The 22274-nt window shown below is 31.3% G+C and overlaps 1 protein-coding gene across 1 annotated transcript; it reads right to left on the bottom strand.

Moving 5' to 3' along the window:
- Positions 1 to 836: 836 nt before the first annotated feature.
- On the bottom strand, positions 837 to 18765 carry LOC128179380 (uncharacterized). The gene is made up of 17 exons (XM_052846789.1): positions 18501 to 18765; positions 16685 to 16836; positions 16067 to 16200; positions 15469 to 15604; positions 14090 to 14158; positions 13692 to 13810; positions 12925 to 13006; positions 12622 to 12789; positions 12213 to 12299; positions 12012 to 12106; positions 9117 to 9224; positions 8810 to 8870; positions 8259 to 8363; positions 2471 to 2535; positions 2305 to 2376; positions 1998 to 2167; positions 837 to 1653 (listed from the first exon to the last, which is right to left on the bottom strand). Exons 1-17 carry the CDS (start codon positions 18553 to 18555, stop codon positions 1442 to 1444), a joined length of 1890 nt encoding a protein of 629 aa, XP_052702749.1. The 5' UTR covers positions 18556 to 18765; the 3' UTR covers positions 837 to 1441.
- Positions 18766 to 22274: the final 3509 nt, after the last annotated feature.

The raw sequence follows: 22274 nt of genomic DNA, 5'->3' as shown, positions 1-22274 counted from the left end.
GCAAATCTTTGGTTTTTGATTTTGATTAAATTAAATCTTGTAAGTCTGCTAGCTAAAGTAAATTCTTTAATCAGTGGCAGGCACATACTAAACAATAATTTTTTACCCACACCGTACAAATGACAAAGTAAAAAATTTATGTATTGCTTGATAACGCAATTATTTTTTCGATCAGAGACAGTCTCAATGTGCCTTAAAATTTTTTTCTTTACCTTGCTAAACTCGAAGAGGGTTAAAAATTACATTGGCATTTTGTCAAACTGTTTTCCTTTGTTTATAAATGACAAAATACATAGCACATCACATCTAACAGTTGTCATGCGTTCATAAAGGTTGATGTCAAGAATGAACTTGTTCTAGGAACATACGCATCGGTCAACTAGCTACCACAGCCGTGAAGTAGGTTTATTTGAAGTTGAAGTGCGTAAAATGTATAAAATAATTACATGGGTTTCTTGGTGATTTTGGAATTTTGGATAATGCAATTTGTGTTTTTTTTTATTTCCCCAAGTGTTGACTACTCATTCCAATATCGAGTTTGATTATGTCTAGAAAATAATTTAAAATTGGGAAATTTACATCTAATCATTATGAAGCATCCTCTAAAGGCGGCGTATTTTCTCCAATCAGAGCTGATACACATCTTGAACCCTAACGTAAAAAATCATCTAGCCAAGCATTAATTTGGCAAAAATTTTGTAAATTAAAATGATTAAAAGAAAGTAAAAAATTGCATGCAAATTCGAAAAAAAATGTAGCATGTTGTATTCTATTCGAATTTGAAAAAGGATATGCAGTTGCTGTAGTTTGAGTAAATTTATTGACAGTTATACAGTCCGTTCATTATGGCATTACAAAGTGATTTTTAAAATAAACAAAACTAAAACATACAAACACTAATACAAGAAATGTTTGCATCTTTAAAATGTAAAATGTATTTTCCTAAATAAAATACCTATAACATTTCTAAACCTAGCTTATCTGGTTTTCATATATGGAATTTCCTTATACAATCATTTCACAAAAGGAATTTACACTAGAAAACGTTTCAGATAGTTTGTTAAAGTAAATTATTAAACACTATTTACCATAAAAAGACTTTGATTGATATAACATATTAGTATAACAAGATATTTATGTTCTGAAACATACAAAAAGCGTAAATAAGGTAAGGCAATAAAGATGTATGCACAAAATATGTTTTGATAAAATGATGTAGGATTTATACCATTTTGAGTGAGGTAAATAGTAACTAACATTATACAAACGAAGATTAATTAATCGTAGAGATGAGATAAGAATTAACAAAAAAGCAATATTTTTTTGGCAATGGACCAATACAAAAAGAAACAGGATAAAAATGTGAAAAGAAGCGATTAAACCTGTGGATTGGAAGTAAACATGTCATTTCTTCTATACTTGAAATGGTCCGGTATTAGGTTTATTGCATAAACAAAATCAACGCAATGACAGTAAGACCTATCCAACTGGTATATGTATTTGCACCATTAGAAGCGCACTTCGTAGCTGATTCTGCTGCCTTATTCTTTGTTTCCAAAATCCATTGGTTCACATTCTTTTCAAGGATATGTAGAGGAAGGTATCCGGCTTTTAGAACAGTAGCATGGAATTCTCTGATATCAAATTTTGAACCTTAAAGAACAATAAAAATTAAATTACGTATTATTATTTCTGTACACTATTTTCACTTTCAATGTTTATGTTGAGTTAAAAACAATTCAATTTTTTTTAATAATTAAGATACAAACACATTTATTTGAACCGTAAGGAAAACTAAAACTAATTACTATCATTTCTGTACAGTCATTATTCTAATCATCAATGTTAACATGGAGTTAAATGCAGTTTAATGTTAGTTAATAACGTTTAATATTGACACATATATTTTTTTTTTTGCTGAAATAAATATATGAAAATAACGTCGAGTTCCAACATTACTGACAAACATTATGAAGGTATAGTGATGTAAAAATAACCTAATTTATCCTCCGCCTTTTTACGTAATTCTTTTATTTTCAATTCACCGATCTTGTATGCACACGCTTGACCCGGCCAAGTTATATACCGGTCAATTTCGATGGCAATCATTTCCTCACTAAATGCAGTATAGTTCAGCATATATTCTATAGCCTTTTCTCTTGTCCAGCTAAATTAAAAAAAAAAAGATTCTTCACTCACTATTAGACATGTTAAAGTCTGATAACATAATAATATGTACAATTCTGATTTTTAAAAACTTTTCAATACATCAAGTTAGTTAAGCTTCATGTACATCACACTCACTTATAGTAATGCAAGCCAGTATCAACCACTAAACGACTGGCTCGAAATATTTCAAATCCATATCTTCCCATTCTGAAATAAATTAAAGGCTCTCAAAAACTTATGAATGATTTGAACGCTGGCGTAGACTTTTAACTATATATTCAAAAATTTAAATTGTTCTCACAAATCATAATCCGTTTTGTACAGTTTCATTTCTTCTCCTAAAAACTCTGCATATAGTCCCCAGCCCTGAAAAATATATGGAAAAATATTTCATTCTATTATTAATATGCTGACCATGACATGGAAGCGTATCAGTGCCACATTGACACTTTAAATTTTTTTCACACTTAAAATTTAAAATTAAAGATTAAATTGTAGAACTCAGAGATTAAAGTGTATATTCTACACATTAAAATGTGAATTGTATACATTTAAGATGGAATGTTACAGATTTATGTGTAATTTCTAGAGATTATTATTATAGAAATCACTTGTTTGCTGTTTCATATTGAAAAGAAAGTTGCATCGTGCTTCTTTTACATTAAAAAAAATAAGTATAAGCACAGCATTTTGTATTTTCTAACAAAATATATTGTATATTTGAGTTATGTATACAAGTTTGTGCAAAGTATAAATGTGTGAGTAGTAAGTGCAGAGTATGAAACACGAATTTGATTGTCTGTATGAAAAACTTTGATAATTATTGCATTATGATTTTTTTTCCGATTGATAGAATTTCAAGAAAATAGAATGAATACTAGACGCGATCTCTTTGCAAACAAATAGAGGTCTTGATGCACGTTAAAAAGGGCTATTGGGATAGTTCTTCTTTTCTAGACTATCATTTCTGAATACTTCTTCAAATTCCAGTTAACTCTATCTAAAGATTTCAATAGACATATATTTATGTTGGTAAAAAGGCACTATTTTTGAGGTGTTTTTTTTTTGGTTGGTTTTTTGATAAAACCAAAGCATAAATAAGTAAAATCTACCATTTTAAAATACACTAATAAAGCGAAACACAATTAAGGAGAAAAAACATTCGGCTTTTGGGGAGTAAACCCAAGTTGAGATGGCACAAGTCCACCACTTATCAACTACTCGCCACGGGAACAGTCGCTTAACGAATTTGAAGCCAAAAATCCCGATAATTTGGATTGATTTAAAACAAATTATATATATTCTGCATTCGTAAGAGCGTCTCTGTACACTGTTGAAAGATAATTCTAAAATGTTGAAAAAATATTAAACAAAATCAAGGTTTATAATTAAGGTTTTTCTAACTGGAGATGAATGGAAGTATCACGGGACGTTCGAATTTGCAAAGGGCACTACAGTTTTTTGAGACAGAAGACCCTAATAATAGAAAAAAGAACCAAAGCAAAAACAGTATAATCAGTAATAATAATAATAATAATAGAATAGGAAAAGAAACAAAGCAAAAACAATAAGGTATTTCATTGGAAACGGAAGACTTTGATAATAGAAAAGAAGAAACAAAGCAATAACAACAAGAGGCCTATGGACCACATCGCTCACCTGAGCAACACTAGACATAATAAAATCAGCTAAATAAAAACCTATATCAAACTTTGAACCTTATATGTGGCACAACAATTATCCAGGACCACAGTCTAAACAACTGAGAATCAACAAATGTCAATATGATTGCATATCAGTAATACTATATACTAAATATTTTTGAGAATGATCAAATTTATTTCCAATGTAAAAATTCAACCCCCCCCCTTTATAGTTTCATCCTTTTTTATTTGATTTTTAAAGATTTTTCTCTATATATATAACACTACCTGAGAACGCTTTCACTCAAGTAACAGCTTTTTTTGCTCAATTGACTTTCAAAACTAAGATATTTCTCTTTACATTCCTATGTAAAAACCTGACCCCCCAATTGTGGCCCCACCGTACCCCTGGGGATCATGATTTGAACAAACTTGAATCTACACTACCTGAGGATGCTTCCATGCAAGTTACAGCTTTTCTGGCCAGATGGTTCTTGAGAAGAAGATTTTTAAAGATATTTCTCTATATATTCCTATGCAAAATATTCGACCCCCAATTGTGGCCCCACTATACCCCTGGGGACCATGATTTGTACAAACTTGAATCTACACTATGTGAGGATACTTCCACGCAAGTTACAGCTTTTCTGGCCATTTGGTTCTTGAGGAGAAGATTTTTAAAGATATTTTTCTACATATTCCTATGCAAAAAATTCGATCGCCAATTGTGGCCCCATCATACTCCCGGGGATCATGATTTGAACAAATTTGAATCTACACTACCTTAGGATGCTTCCACGCAAGTTAGAGCTTTTTTGGCCAATTGGTTCTAGAGAAAAAGATTTTTAAAGATATTTTTCTATATATTCCTATGTAAAAATTTGACCCCCAATTGTGGCCCCACCTTACCCCCGGGGATCATGATTTGAACAAACTTGAATCTACACCACCTGAGGATGCTTCCACGCAAGTTAGAGCTTTTCTGGCCAATTGGTTCTAGAGAAGAAGATTTTTAAAATACACCATTACTTTTTCACTAATTCCTAATTATCTCCCCTTGAAAGAGGGCGTGGCTCTTCATTTGAACAAACCTGAATCCCCTTCACCTAAGGATACTTTATGGCAAGTTTGGTTGAAATTGGCCCAGTGGTTCTTGAGAAGAAGATGAAAATGTGACAAGTTTACAACGACGACAACGACAACGACGACAGACAACGGACAAATTGTGATCAGCACAGGGCGAAAAACCATCTTTAAGCAAGTCCTTAAAGGTGGCTTAAAGGTGACTTAAAGGAGCTTAAAGGCTATACCACCTTTAAGCCTCCTTTAAGTCACCTTTAAGCAAGTGCTTATAGGTCCTTAATGTCCAAACTTCTTTAAGCTACCTTTAAGCCACCTTTAAGCATCTTTAAGTGGCATTTACGCTCTCTTTACACTGCCTTTACACTGTCTTTAAGTGGCCTTTAAGTCAATATTGATCAAGCTGAACAATAAAAACATATATTAAATGCAAAAGCTCTTTTATAGAGATGGGAGGGGGTCATCCGAGTGATAATATAATTTCCAAGGAGGGGGGGGGGGCGGGTGTTCCAGGTGGTTTTAATCGTCGCTCCATTAAACACAGATCGCTATCACCAGCACCGCTCTGATGGACACAGATTGCCGTTATAAAATTCTTTATAATTTTTTGGGGGTTTCAAAATTATTGTAGGTATGAGCGCAGTCTCTGTATCTTAATATGTGCATAAAAACTAAATAAAGTATGTTTGTTTCCTATTATAAATTAATCGGTGAAAAAAATCTCTCTCTCTCTCTCTCTCTCTCTCTCTCTCTCTCTCTCAGTTCATCCGGTTATTAAACAAAATAAAGATAATGGACCAAAAATGCATGATTTAATTTGTTATTCGGTTGAAGGTTTGTATTTTTTTTTCAATTTTCATTATTTCTAACTCTAGATCTGCTAGATACATGTTAAAGATGAAAAGACTCTCAACTGCCTTTGTTATATCGGGCAGGATATTACTGCTTTGTTTGTCTAGACATAGTATTGTTCGTTTGTGTATATCTAATTAGAGTCTATTGTTTGTCCAACTTAAGAAAACCCCTGGAACTAACACATAATATACAAGATATACACAGCAGTTGTGTCGTGTGCCCAGGTGCATGTTTGTGTATATCTAATTAAAGTCTATTGTTTGTCCAACTTAAGAAAACCCCTGGAACTAACACAGAATATACAAGATATACACAACAGGTGTGTCGTGTGCCCAGGTGCACGTCAGGGTTTCTAAAGGCGTTGAATCTTAGTATGTACGAGTATACGATAAGTCTAGTGAATAAAAGTTAATTTACATTTGTAATTCATTTTCAAAGTATTATTTCCTAGCTCTGGGTTTCAAAGATGTTACGTCTACAAATTAACGATACATGTATGTAAGAGTAAAATCTTGAGGCTAATTAATTAATGTACCGGTGATCATAAATAGGGGTTGATTATTTAAATATATGTATAAGGGTAAATATGTCAAATATACCCGGCCTGGCACATCATACAATTGTATGTACAAGTCATTTGCAATTGCCACATGCAGTAAATACATCACCGGTAATTGGTAATTTTGTTTGTTATAGAATTGATAGTTTAAAAATCATGTACATGTACATACAATTACATGTAAATATTTAAACATATTGGAACGGCGCCGCGATCATGAAAACCGGAAAATTGCGGGAAATTGAACAAATACCCTAATAGTATCAATGCATTTAATAAAAGAAATGATTTCATTTTCTTTCTTAGATTTTTATAGCTATAAATTAGATGAACGTATATCTACTCGGTTTAAATTTATTAACTAAGAAAGCCTACTATAGTGAACCTAACGGTTTCCATTTAGGTATAATATATTTTTGTTCACTGAAGACCAAGTTTCGTATTTCATTCTAAATACATGCATGCATGTAATTTATAAATTAGATATAATTGATTGTTACAAACTGAATGGTTTATCAAAATCTTTTCAAGTAAACACATTCAATACAGGTGATTCAATATCCACTGATATATAGGATATAAAAACGCCCATAAATATGTAAGTTGCCGTGGCGCAGAGGAAGTGTGGTGATGCTAGTAAACTAAGGGTCCCGGGTTCAATTCTCACCGTGGCCAGTTTTTTTTTGTGTTTTTTTTTTCCATTTTTCTTTCTAGAACAAAAACCGTGTTAATACGTTTTCTTTCATAAAGTTAATACATTTTGTTGGTAATTAAGCACAATATTGAATTAAATTTTTTTAATGGCTTAAAGGTGGCTTAAAGGTAGCTTAAAGGTGGCTTAAAGGTGGCTTAAAGAAGTTTGGACATTAAGGACCTATAAGTTGTCCTTAAAGGTGGCTTAAAGGTGGCTTAAAGATAGTCTTTAAGCTGCCTTTAAGCCATCTTTACGCTTTCTTTAAGCCACCTTTAAGCAATACTTATAGCTTAAAGGTAGCTTAAAGATGGCTTAAAGATCGTCTTTAAGCTACCTTTAAACACCTTTAAGCTATCTTTAAGGAGGACTTAAAGATGGTCATTCATCCTGTGCAGAAAAGATCACTTGAGCCTTTGGCTCAGGTGATCTAAAAAGGTTTTCAGTTGAAAACAGAAAAAACCTTAAATAGATAGCGTCACAAAGCACATTTTATCAAAGATGCAATTTAAAGTACTTCACCACACCGAGACTTATAATGTTTTTAAGACACTACGTCACAAGATAGCGATTTAAATGTTTTGTTAAACTGTTTGTATCAATCGATTCAGATGGGTATCGTTATAGCTCAGGCTTGTGAACCGCAGGTCATGAGTTCGAATTCGCCTTGGACTTTTGTTCATGTTAACTGAATAAAATTTTTGAAAATATGATTTTTTATCTAAAATTGCACATTGCAATCGTTATAGCTCAGGCTTGTGAACTGCAGGTCATGAGTTCGAATTCGCCTTGGACTTTTGTTCATGTTTACTGAATAAAATTTTTGAAAATATGATTTTTTATCTAAAATTGCACATTTTTTTTCGCTTATTTGACACATATACATGTATTTCTTACCCATCGTGCTATCTATCATAATCAAGTTATTTTCTGCTGATTTGAAAAACTATTTAAAGGTGTAGTGAGGCACCTTTATGGAATCATGATAAGTGACGATTGATTACAATCAATGGATAAAAACAGATTGGAAAATAAGGAAATTAATTAAATACACTTTTTACCAAGTGCGGTGCATTGCCTCGAACAAAAAAGCACGAAAGTTTTTTTTTTTTAACAATTAACGTTAAGGCTTTCTATGTATCTATCAGATTATTGTCTTATAAGCATATAGGTATTGAAAGTTAATTCTTTTTAACAGAAATGGTGGTTTAAAGAAATACAATGTAGAGTTTATGTTATTGCGACAAGCTCATCACCTTACCTCCACATACGAAGTATAGAACGCGGCTTCCATAGGAACATTGAATAAATATCCAGTTATGTATTTTCTAAAATTGGGATTTTTGATAGTCGACGCAACACTAATCTGAAATATTAAACAATTCAGCAGTATAAAATAAAGACAGAAATGGTGGCTGAAAATATTCATCATCAATGATATACCTACGATTGTCCAGAATCTCTGGATTAAGCAATATACTTTCCTAGCAAGAAATTATGCTCTATTGAAATTACTATAACATAAAAAACTATGCGATGGTTAAGGTTTGTGTTTATTATATTTGAAAGGTATTGAATAAAGCTATTCAAGAGTTTTATCATAGAGATATTTTAACGCGTTATTGCTACAATACATATTATATATTGAACAGCGCTCGTAAATTATCTCACTGTTCAACGTATACGTAGTTTTGAAACATTTTTAAAACTAAAATACATTATTCTTTACGATGATATTTTCTAAATAGTAAATAACATTATCTTAAGTGAATTTAAAGAAGTTATCATTTTGTGTCAAGCAGGACATTTTACCTGTAAATGATGACCAGGAAGTGTTTCATGAAGAAGTAGAGCCATAAAGTCAATTTTTACGCTGCAAAAATACAGGAAAATAATGTTTATCAATGTCACAAAGAGTTAACCGGCTATTGCCGCTCTATCTGTCTCTCCAGTTTATCCATTCTTTTTTCTCTCCAAACAAAACTAACACAATTAGAATCAAAAGAGATTATTCAATTCGCAACAGTAACATATTGTCGTTATTTGGATAGAAGTTAACATACACACGTTTACTATGTGACATTAAACTGTACAAAATAGTGTTATTTATTGCACTCACGATTGGTTTGGACGATGGATGTTCACTTGAAAAACTCCCGGTCGAGAGCCATCTGGCGGACCTGGTATGTATTGACCGAAAAGGCCATCTATAGGGTTTGGCTTAACACTTTTAATACGAAATTTTTATTGGGGTTTTCATTTCACAACATATGGACATATATGACATAATAGGTGATTGGAGAATTTGTAGAAACATATTACATAATCTTTAAGCTATTTCTACTTAATAGTACAAATTTGCATATTTAATATGAAGAGAAGCTGATTTTGAGAGAGAGAGAGAGAGAGAGAGAGAGAGAGAGAGAGAGAGATTATGCAGATGGATTACTATACTCTATAAAATTTCTCTTTGGATTAATGTGTTTCAATTCATCAAAGTTTATGAATGTTCCATCTATATTAAATAGATCACTAACAAAAATCAATCCTTAAATAACATAACTTTTGATAATATTTGATTTGTCTACGGTGATTTTGGTATTGTGTCATATATTATCATTTATAATTTAGGGCTTACTAAGTGGAGTTTGCTCAATTATTTTTAACCAGAGGACTTCTTTCCAAAAGAGAATTTTCCAAAATTAAAAAAGTCTAGTGTTTTATGAGATAAAACTCCATGAGATGGTGTCAAAAGCCTTTTCGAAACCAATTAACAATAAAAGGCCCGGTATATCGTTTTGCTCTGTATAATACATAAGGTTATATATAAGTCTTATACTTTCCCCAATAAATCTTCCCTTCAAAAATACAGTCTGATCATTATTTATCAATTTATCTAGAACAGTTCTCATGCGTTCAGCTAAGCTTCCTGAAGCTAGCTTGTAAATAACATTCAGTAGAGTAATGGTGCGCCAATTTTTCAGAAATTGTTTACGTTTTCCAGATTTGGGAATGCATGTAATTACACCTAGTTTATTTATTTCTGATAAGTTTCCTATTTGAAAGAGTGGTTTATTGCTCTTGTGATAAATGTTCCTATGTCTCTCCAGAAGAATTTAAAGAACTCATTTGTAAAACCATCAGCGCTAGGACTTTTGTTATTTTTCATTTTCTTACGGAAATTCAGAATTTCTGTATCAGTTAAAGGACCTTCAAGGGTATTTGACTTTTCTCTATTAAGTTAAGGACACTATTTTTTTTAACTTTTCATGGAAACTTTCTTCATTTATAATTTCTTTTTCTTATACAAGTGTTCATAAAACAATTTAGTTTCTTATAATATATTCATTTGATAAAAAATTACCGACCCTCATCTTTTTCAATATTTGGTATTTGTTTACTTATGTAGTTCCTAGTCTCTATGTTAATGAAATATTTGGATGGCTTTTCTCCCTCGTCAATCCATTTAGACTTTGACCTGATACATTGACCTTTTCATCTATTTTTTCTTATGTTGAGTAGCTCATCTTGTTTGTTCGATAATAAATCTAAGGAGTTTTCCCTTAATTTCTGCTCAAGACAAGCAATCTCTTTTTCTAATTCCTTTTCTCTTTCATTTGATTTTGTTTTCTTAAAAGCAGAGTATGAAATGGATTTGCCCCTTATTTCACTAAGAAGAATATCTATAAAAAGTTGATCATCAATTTTAAATCTGATATTTTCATTTATTATATTATCTAAATTATCTACTTTGAATATATTGAATATAGGACAAACATATTGTCTTTTTCCTTCCCCAATTTTTTTTATAAAGTTAACATATGTTGTATCAACTAATAGGGAATTGTTGAATTTCCAAAAGCCTTTCCCATTCATAAATTCATTTACTTTAAATTCAAGAATTACTGGTGAATGATCTGAACGATAGCTATTTTCAAATTTAACATGTGGTACTCTGTTTGTTAGAGTTTCAGATATAAGGAAAAAATCCATCTTGTTTTATAGGACTATTCCTTCTCCATGAGTATCTTTTTAAATTTGCATTACTTTTCCGAAATATGTCCACAAGATTAAAAGTCTCCATTAAATTCAAAACTTCTATTCTTGCTTTTGGGTTATTCAGATGTTTATAATTCATAAACTCTAAGTCTTTATTCATTACTAAATTGAAATCACCTCCAATTATAATATGTTGTGTATTCAGAATAAGAGTCAATTTTATTCCTTAAATCTGAGTAAACATTTGGTGTATCTGAATTTGAGCCATATATATTTACCAGTAAAAGGTGCATATTTTCAACAGTAGTGTCTAATATGAGATAATTTTCACTATCGTCTTTATCTATGTTATGTAGTTTACATTCAAATTGTTATTTTAAAGAATTGCCACCCCTCTAGAGTTTGTTCAAAATGAGTTAAAGAAAGATTTGTTCCCCATTGAGATTGTATCAACATTTCATCTTTTTCACTTAAATGTGTCTTGCAAAAAATAAATATTCTGGTTTTTCATTTTAAGACTTCTGAAAACATCTTTCCTCTTATGGAAGTCATTAAGCCATTGGCAGTTTACTGATAGTATTTTTAACTTGTTTTCCTTAAGTGTTTTGTTGTCCATAAGCTTTAGGATTATTGAATAATACTTTACCCCTCCAGAAGACAGTTAAAAGAGATATACATTGTATAGAAGAGAAAAAAAGTGCCATGACATAGCAAAGGTGTTGATTCGGTGCATGAATTTGTATTGTTTATCATATGTAAACATTGGCATGCTATACAACTGCCGATAAACCTGTATATGTTGAAGTTATTTTCAGGTAGAGACGTAAAGTTAAAAAAAATTGAAAAATGATACATTTTTATGCAAATGGACAGTAAGTATCAAATACATAAAAGAATATTGACAAAGATAACAATTTAATATCTCAAAACATCTAAGCATTTCTTTATTTAAAAAACACATATGTTTTCTTTCAAGAATCTGTTTGGCTGATGTATGAAATGTGCGAATACTTACTCAATAGGCAAATTTGGTAGGTCTTTAAAATATGCTGATAACTTTGGTTCAATATCATTCTTAATAGCGCTTTTGTACCACTGAACTATTTCATCCTGTAATGCGAAACATATTAATATGAATTATTCAGTTTAATTTGAAAGTTTGTAATTATCAGAATGATGTATTTTTAAGTTAATGTATTAAATAGATGTATCTTACACCAGTTTGCAAATAAAAAGAAGGATTTCTTTTGATGTTATCAAAAAAATCTTTCACGGATCCATGATGGTTGAGTTTTGCCATAACCTTAGAAATAAATAAAATATTATCAGAATGAAATTGACATTTGGTCCTCTGTTATATAAAAAAATTGAAAAGTTGAGATAAACTGGTTTAACTGAATTTGGAATTACGTTAACAATTTTTTTCTCTATAAGAACGATAAAGGTCAACTTGAACATGTTGACAATAGAATAGATTTGATTTCTCACATACGTTATTAGAGTTATAATAACACTGCTACCGGAATTCAATTTTTGTAACCATGTTTTTAAAGGAATTTGTTATTTACAAGGCTATTAAAAGAATATGTTAAATCCAACCCAATTTAATCGTTAAGACAACTTACTTTTTTCATTTCCGATGAGATTCTTTCTACTTCTTGAAGACCTTTGTTGTGGACTTCTTCAGGTGTCATATCTAATGAAAGATGCCACTGCAGACAGGCTTTGTAAAATGCTGCTCCATTATCCCAGCTACTTACTCCGAATTCAGTTCTTAGATGGTTGAAGTAAACCTAAGACGGAAAAAGGTATATCTTTAACATTAAGTCCTTGATATTTTGACTAAATTACAATAAATATCATGACAGAATATAGGTTAACGGCAGCAATCATTAAATAGAAATGAAAGAAATGAGAAAATGCCATACGTTTATAATATACCACTTTAAGTCTGATAATTTCCTAATGATCTTCTCAACAGCTGATTTTGCCCTTTCTCGAAACTCTGTTCTAAAATCAAATTTAATAAAACGAATTTTTTATTGATTTTTATTATATCAGATTGCACATGTAGACTTATGACAAGGGTAGGAAAATACAAATTTTTAACTTTATATTAATGTTATTAATATAAAATTCATAAAGTGACGTTTTCTCAGGGATATGATATATAATTTTCACTGTTTATTTGCATATTCACTAAAAGTGGGAATTTGAAATCTATTTATAGCAAAGTGTTTATATCTCAATTATATCCCAACGTTAAGTATATAAGGATTTTATCTAAATTTCAATCAAGAGTAAAATTATGTGATTACCGTAAAATTATACACTAAAGGAAACTGTACATTGTTAGAGGATAAATCATCTCGACAAATGATAAAATAATAGAGGAAACCTAATAAAGAGACAAATGTGGTGCTTTGAACATCCACGAATCACTGTTGTTGATATACTTTAATTTATTTTGGGATCTTCAGTATTTTGATTTATAATACATTGAAAAATAGTTAACATGTATACGCTAAAAGGAAAACAAATTAAGCAATAAAACACTACACAACAATAGTGTTGTACAATTCATAATCCGTCTTTAGAGAGAGAGAGAGAGAGAGAGAGAGAGAGAGAGAGAGAGAGAGAGAGAGAGAGAGATCCGTTCTTTTTTCTGATGAAAGATATGTAATTATGTACTTACTGTATGGAATCGTTAATAGTCTGTAATTTTGACAACTGGTCTAACAATGGCTTGTAATATGGAAAGGTTGTTGTATTGTAGCTAGTCAATAACTTTTGAAGTTGTCCAGGAACTTTGTTCTGTAACAGGGCAGTGTGTCGTGACCAAATCGGTAAGTGTGAAAAAGAAATATATAAGATTTATTGATAAGTATTTTTACTTACTTATTATTTTCCGGTCCCTAATTACAATGTATGATACGAGTTTTAAGTCTACGTTCGTAAATATGTCTGACTTGTTTTTTTTCTGGTCCCGAATATTACAATGTGTAATACGAGTTTCAAGTCTTTATACATGTACGTAAATATATTTTACTTATTTTAACCAGTCCTTAATTACAATGTACATATACTACGTACCACTGACACTCTATGATAAGTGTGGCCTTTCTCTATTGATTTATTGAATCGCCCTATCATATCGTCTATCTGATGGGAAAAGACAACCAGAGAGGAACAATGACTTCTAAATTCAAAAACACAAAAAGTTAACAGAGCAATCAATATTTTATGAACAGATTCAATAGTAGTTTTTATTACCGGCATATTTAATCTACTCTGCAACAGATATAAAGTATATTAAAAAATTAAGGTATCATTTTTGATGTGTATCAGGGGTATGAATACGGATTGGCATGGTCACGTGATCAAATCCAATAAAGTCCGTACTTACATCCAAAAAATGATACCTTATTTCTCAGATTTCCGTTCGTTGCAAATTATGACGATAACACTGCTCCATACTTTCTTTTCTGTGATGATTTAGAAATCCACAAGACGTAACAGAAAACAGATGAACAATGTTGCAAGTATTTGATTATCATAAGGAATGACTATAACACTACTTTTGAAAAGACAACACTTTTTACATTTTAATAAAATGAAACATTAAAGAATATTCACTTGTACAATTGAAAACAAAAACAAAAGAAAAAGCTTGGCGGAAAATTACCATTTCCAGTCATAGTCACAGAGAGGTTGGAAATTTGAAAATAAAGCGAGTGAAAGCTGAATTAGAGTCTACTTAATCATTTTCAGATAAAATCAAAAAATTATATTCAAAAGCATAATGATTTCCCTCGAACGTTACAGAGACAAGCTATTCTAATTTCTTTTACGGAACAAGACCAGCAGAGAAGTTGAAGAAGTTAAATTTGACCGTGAATGTACTAAACAAGAAATGTCTGTGATATTGCGTTTGTGATTTTGATCGAGACTTGTTATAAAAGTGAAAAATAAACTATAACTGATTTTAATCACTTTGACAAATTGCGATTGTAATTTTCAAGAGCGCGTTGTTAAGATGTCAATCCTTAAATATAATAGCGTGAATCTTAAGCCTTGATCATTACATGTAACTCCACAATTAATGATTATATATTGTAAAAAATAATGAATGAAAATATAAAAATGTAAAAATACAGATTTTTTTTCGTTCATAATGTCTAAATTATGTTTTCATTACAGAATTACGTGTGTTTTAACGTACGTCTGTTTGTTTGAGTACATAGAAAAACTTAAAACCAAGATAATCCATGCTTTGACTTCTTGACATAGGCTGATGTTATCCAGAAATAACAGCGGATTACGCAAACAATGTTATATGAAGGAAAACATTTGCAAGTTTTGATATTCTACTTTATAAAGTATTTAATCTATGTGCATGGTTACTCCCTGTTAAATCAATAAACATATTTACATGTATCTGTTGCAGAAAATTAAAACTCATTAGTATTTACCTGAGCGGGATGTAATTCTAATCTTCTGACGTAGTTTTCATAGTCACCAACTGTATCAAAAGGTGTAATTTTGGGAAAGTATGTGGGGTCGATTTGTGGACCCTCCAGAAAGTTGACGGGGTTCAGGGCACTGTAACTAATCAATTAAAAAAAGTTTAAGATAAGTTTAGAAATTTTCTTTAGAGGTTTTTCAATTTGTTGTGTATTTATGTGTATTTTGTGTATTTTAGAAAGTTTAATCTTTTTTCATCAAATTTAACTGTGGATTTCATGTGTATTCTTAATTCAACCCCAAGCGTACGGAATTCACTTCAAATCTATGTAAAGATTTTATATTCACTACTCATAGAAATTAATCACACGCATCAAACACAAGGACAGAAAAATGTCGAGTTGCATTCAATGTACATAATGTACCCTTTCCGTTTGAACATCAAGTGAACATCAAGGTTAAACTTTTCAGTGACGTATTTTTTCTATAAAAATCAAATCAAATGAATGAAATACAAACGTTTTTTTTTAAGTTGAAGAAATTGAAAATAATGTTTACACAGACACGCATTCTGTTTTAAAAAGTAAAAATTCGTATCATATTTACTCTTTCCAATTATTGCCTTCAACAATCATTGTCAGTGTATTGTTGAAGATGTCATAATCTATCTTCTCTTTGGCATCAAGCTGGTTGTAATTAACTTGCTCTTTCAATCGAGTGAGTAAACCGAAACATTTGTTCTAAAAATAAAAATCAGTATATATATTAATACCCAAAGTATACTAAGTTATATTATTGATGTAATTGTAATGCTTAAATGAAAAGACTTTTTGGAACACTTTTTAAATTTTTAAGGAAGTACAGAGGAATTTTACCTAAAGCACATAGCAAGAGAAGGGGCCTAGAGGGTTCCCCATTACTTTTTTATCCAGCAAATATTTTTTTTTAAAATTTTGTATCAAAAAATGAGTTATTATGGATTTGGCCCACTCTTTTTTGGGGGGGGGGTGTTAAAAAATGAAAAAGATTTTTATGATTTGCTTACTTTTTATTTTATTTTATTTTATTATTATTATTTTTTTTTTGCTTATCAAGAAATTTAGGATCAGTCCCCCCTCCAATGTTCAGAAACTATGCTACGTGCCTAACGTTACACAAAAAACTTATTCAATGTAAAGTCTGATATAAGCCGAATTCCATCGCCTCTTATTCCTTTTGACATACATATTCCTCCACAAATCCAGAATAAGCATAGTTCTCCACTTGGTCGTTGTGCTTGTAGACACCAATAGTGGTGGCGTATTCCGGAGAGCGCTGAAGTCTCCATTCCCCGTATTCCTTCTGCAGAGCAGCGAGTTCAGAAGACAAACACGAACCTGTGATGAAAGTATAAGGATATGTCTTAATGTTACTGATACGATTGCTAATGGCATCAGATATAGTCCAACCTTAATACTTTTGTTTTACTTTCATCACTATTAGTACTGAATTTACAACCTACTGATATTCCTGAAAATTGACTGACATCTTCTGTATAATCACTCTACCTTACTGTAAATCCACTGTAATTTACTGTACAGAGATAGAGCTACTGTACCCCACTATTAGGAAAAATGCTAAGATGCTAAGATTGATTATACCGTTTAATATGTCACTGATAAATATATTGTTCAAATCATAATGCACACTGCAGTAGGCGTTATTACCGGTATAATATTATCCAAAGAAATCGACATAAGAGCATGGAATTTGAGTGCTATCTACAAAATATGCTGTTTAATCATCAGGAATCCATGGTGTGAGTACACAAAGAACAAGCATGGATATATTTTGTTGATTCTGAGTTAATTGGCTGGTTTTTTAGTAGCTGGAGCACAATTTACGACACAAATGGAAATACCAGCCCGGTCATATTAATCTACATGTAGGTCTTAGCTGCCATAATTCTGTAATCTAGCTGGTTCCCCATGATTATAATGGAACGACAAGCACTTTATAAAACAAATTTATATCACCGTTTATATTTCTTTCATATGACCTATATGAATTTTTTCTACCAGTGTCTACTCTGCTCTTTTTTTCCAATCAAAGGATAATATTAACATGTGTTGAATTGAAAAGAGCATTTTATTACAAATGCCAATGTAAATGTAGCGCTATTGTCCGCTATCAAAATGTATGTTACATCTCTCACAATGAAAAATAAAACAACCAAAAATATATACACTGTGCTAGAAAAATAATGATTTGTTATTTTCAGGGCAATTATCTGGATAAAAGTATCGTTATTTTGTGATCCACAGATTCAGTATCAATAAAAAAATCACATGAAACATCAATAAATATTAACGACTTGTTGATTTCTTTTTGTATGTAAATGTTGCAAACAACTGAATATCAAAGAAAATATCATACTGAAAATATCTAGAAAGATTTTATCTATGAAAATTATGGTACAGTGGGGTAGGTAGTGTGCTATTCAGTGACAGATATAGTGGCGTACAACAAAGCACTGTGAAGGTCAGTAGGACTGTACAGTGGCGTACATTAGACTGGCAAACATTTTATTTTCAATTTAAAAATTCATTATGAAAAACAAAATATTTTTTTATTCATAAACTGATAAAAAAAGCTGTGTGATATGAACATTCAGGTAAAGAAGATTTCAAAATTTCCCAAGAGAGAGAGAGAAAGAGAGAGAGAGAGAGAGAGAGAGAGAGAGAGAGAGAGAGAGAGAGAGAGAGAGAGAGAGAGAAAATCACAGCCCTTCACCATTTCGCCATTTTAACATTTTATTCATATGAGTAAGTAAATGATTGGTAAAATAAAAAAAAAAACAAATATAAATTAATTAAAACAACAGAACTAAAAAGACAAAATCTGACGTGTAACATATAAATGTGACTGAACATGTGTTGGCAGCCACAACCCAAGTAATAGTTATCTTGCAGTAATATCATCAAAACTTCTCTCTGAAAGGTTTGAAAACCTTCTTCACAAATCGGCCTCCATTGATTGATATACTGATATACAATCTTACCTTGTCGATTCAGAAACACAAGTCCAACCAAAGCGCACTTCCACCACCACTTCATTTTTGTAGGCGGATCTGATTTATTGCCTTTCTATAGTGTTAGTATGTCATGCTGCAGCAATAGTTGATAAAACTTGTTTCAAACACAGGTAGCTTTAAAATTTTAAAATTTGCGAGTACATACAATAGCAGACGATTCGATAAACAGTGTCACTGATTATGTAATACAGACATATACCAAGGAGAGATGTGGAACACTTACATAAAACACTGAAACGTTCTACTTTCCCACTTGAACGGTGAGTGAACGGTATGCGCACGTTGAGCGCACGCTGAACATAATTTTGTGAACGCTGATGAACGGTGAACGATGAGCTACAGTCATTTCATGCACACCTTTTACAATTTAATGCTATGCTATGGTATGCGATTTTAATGATATGCTATGAGATTTCATTGTAATGCTATGAGATTTGTATGCTAGGCTATGAGAAATTGAAATGAAGGGCTTAATGAAATGGTATGCTATGCTATGCTATGGTATGCAATGCGATTTGAACAAAAACGCCTCAATACACACAAGAGTTCGACACATTTGGAAGTTAAATAATAAAAAGCCAAAGTTAACCACTAATCTGCAATGTGAACATCTATTCTTTTAAATAAAAGCATTTATAACCCATGTTATATGCTGTACATGTGCTATGGTATGCTATGGTATGATATGACGAATTATATTCAATGAGATTGTATGCTATGCTATGAGATTTCAATGCTATGCTATGAGATTTCAATGCTATGCTATGCTATAGTGTATGTTGTGAAAGATATTCTTTAACTGACTGTAACGCAGAGCGGAAACGGAGCGCAAACTGAACGGTAAACGCGCGGTGAACGATATGTGAACCCAAGATAAACTATTTTTTGGAGTGCCTCAGTAGTTATCATTTTATTGTATTTCGTCGGTTATCAGAAAAAAATAGCTAACAACTACATGTCCAGTGCTGCTATCATGAAAGTTGACAAAACAATCCCATCCTTTGTCGTACATCTTATTCTGTAAATAATATCTATTCAATCCTATCATATAGCATACCATTTGTTATTAAGAATAAGAGTTAAATAAAGCCAAATTACAATTCTATCAATAATTAATCGAATGTCTAATTAATACATAAAACCGAACATCTTTAGAACGAGGTAACTTAAAAAACTGTGCATCGAAAATATAGTAATCGTACTAAATTACGTAAACAAACAAATAAACGATTTTATTTTTATTTTCTTTAGATATGTGTATAATGAGAAATAAAACAGAAAAAAACCTTTTATTTATTGCTTAAACGTTTACATCATTTGTTTCCCGTAATCATATAGTAATTAAATAAGTTTATTGGTAATCGGCTGATATGTTCTGCGATAAAAGTAATTACGTACGATTCGGAAAATTACGATTACTTTATAAATTACTTTAAAAACATCGCATTTATTGATAAATCGTTTGGATTTATTGTTAATTTAAAAATTTTCACACATTTTCAGTTAGCTTACATTTCTTAGGTTGATCTGTTCAGTTTATTGTCGAGCATGGATACGTTTGTGATCGGATCTCGCAGTAATTATATGAATCGGGAAAAGTACACAAATACAACGCCCGTTTCTTATTTATAATATCTATATATGTGTCGTATCGTTCGTTGATTGGGTTCTTCTGTTTTTAGTAATAAATATAATTATTCAGATTCTGTCTAATTGACTTCAGAATTCAGGTAGCAAATTAAACATAATGATTTTATATACTGACAAATAATAAAATTCTTTAACAACTTTAACAGTAAATACATGTAAATGTTATTTTGTATCTAGATCCGATTATCGTCGTACAAGAATAAAGAGCCGCACGTTTACCATATAACATATTCTGAAACTGAAGATCAACGACATAACATTTTATATTCATATAATTTTGATAGGAATTATGTTCAAAGTGTCAAGTATCAGTATCTAATAAACTTGATGATTGTACATAAAGATGTTTATTCTTTTTCCATTTTGATATGAGCCAAATTTGAGTACCATTTGTTTATGTGTTTAGAAGTTATATCTAGAAATGAAGATAATTAAAATTGAAAACTTTTAAATCAAGTGAGCACATTATTTTCATCTGTTTACAAAACTATGCCATCTGTTTGAATTTCAAGCTGTGAATGACAAACTTAAGAGATCAGGAAGGGAGTGGAAGATGTGCGTTGATGCATTGAACGGAGAGTTGATAGGATATGTCAATCCAGATCGTCCAATCGAACACCAATTCTTCACTCTGATTAAGATGCCTTATACTTTTGATTTGCTCACTCATTAATTTTCCCACATTATGCTAGGCAAATTCACATCCCTGGCAAATATTCACCTTTTTGTTGTTGGACTTAATTGGCTGCTTATGCTGACTGATTTATATGAAAGATGAATTAAAACAATTGGTACATCTTATTTATGGAATCTGAAATACTAGTAATCTAAAGAATAAAAATGCAATGACGTATCACTGAGTTAGGAGACATAAAAACAATCATCCTGCTAATGGATTAAATTCCTCAGCTTCTACTAGATATAACTTTACTTCATCATTACATGTTGTGTTTCAATACTTGGCAGCCATATTAATAAAAGGCTATATTCCATAATAATTGCTGTTATAGTATTAGGTTTGTAGGCTTTAAGTTGATGTTTAAGTATGCTTTCTGCTTCTGAAATAGGTCAAAACATATTCGTCCTTGGATATTTCTGTTTGTGGGTCGTGGTACGATTGCACAGTAACATTAGTTTATTTTGTTTTAGTTACAAGGTAGGGATGTATTCTTATTCTCATGGTTATCTTATGACGTTATATCATGCACATACATAGGTTTAACAACAATTATAGTGTATAAATATACATTTTAATGATGTTTTAAACAATCTCTATTCAAAGATACCTGTTTAACACTATTGTTAGTTGTAAAGCGAAAGGTCTTATTTCATCGTTTTATTTCATCGTTTATTTTTTTATTATTTTTTTTGCATGAAATCATCAAGTTTATTGGCAAACAATTTCTAACGCCCCACTTTTATATGCTTATTATTTACACAACTTTTAGTCAGTTTTTTATGTCGTTGCCACTATCGACAGCTGTTTAAAATGCATAGCTGTTCATGTCAAAAAATTGTAACCGAGTAAGAAATTACTCGACCATGACCGTTTTTGCTCGAAGGTGCTCGATGTGTTTCTCGGATGTGCTGGTTGTAAAACAATAAAAACAATGTCGAAAAATACAGCGCATGTCTGCCCAAGAACCTTCGATGAGAAGTTGGCTTTATCCAAGCAGAGCTCAGTTCACTATTGGTTTGATTCCTTTCACAATATTTGTTGTATATATTTTTAACCGTGAAAACTGAAGTCCTTATCAATAAACAACTTTTCCTAATTAATAAATTTCATCACAGATCGCCAGATTTTTTTTACAGACACCACTGAATCATTCTAAGGCCTGACCGGAAGTTCAATGCAACCGGAAGTGTTAAAGACTCACCATGAAGGCCAAAACGTCATGTAACGACACGTCAAATGACCGTTATATTAGGGTATGATCTCTGATAGACCCCGTACAGCACGCGCAACTGCACAATTGTTATACCACATCAATGGCCTTTATGGGCTGAACAGTATTTAAAATCCAAGGGTGAGAAAATTCCTCAGCATCTGCATTTCGCAGAACTAGACTACATAAACAAGAGGCCCAT

Source organism: Crassostrea angulata, chromosome 4 (genome assembly GCF_025612915.1).
Source record: "Crassostrea angulata isolate pt1a10 chromosome 4, ASM2561291v2, whole genome shotgun sequence".
In the NCBI taxonomy this organism is placed as follows: Eukaryota; Metazoa; Mollusca; class Bivalvia; order Ostreida; family Ostreidae; genus Magallana; species Magallana angulata.
Note: the sequence above shows the minus strand (reverse complement) of the source record. Positions and strands in the feature narration are given on the sequence as shown.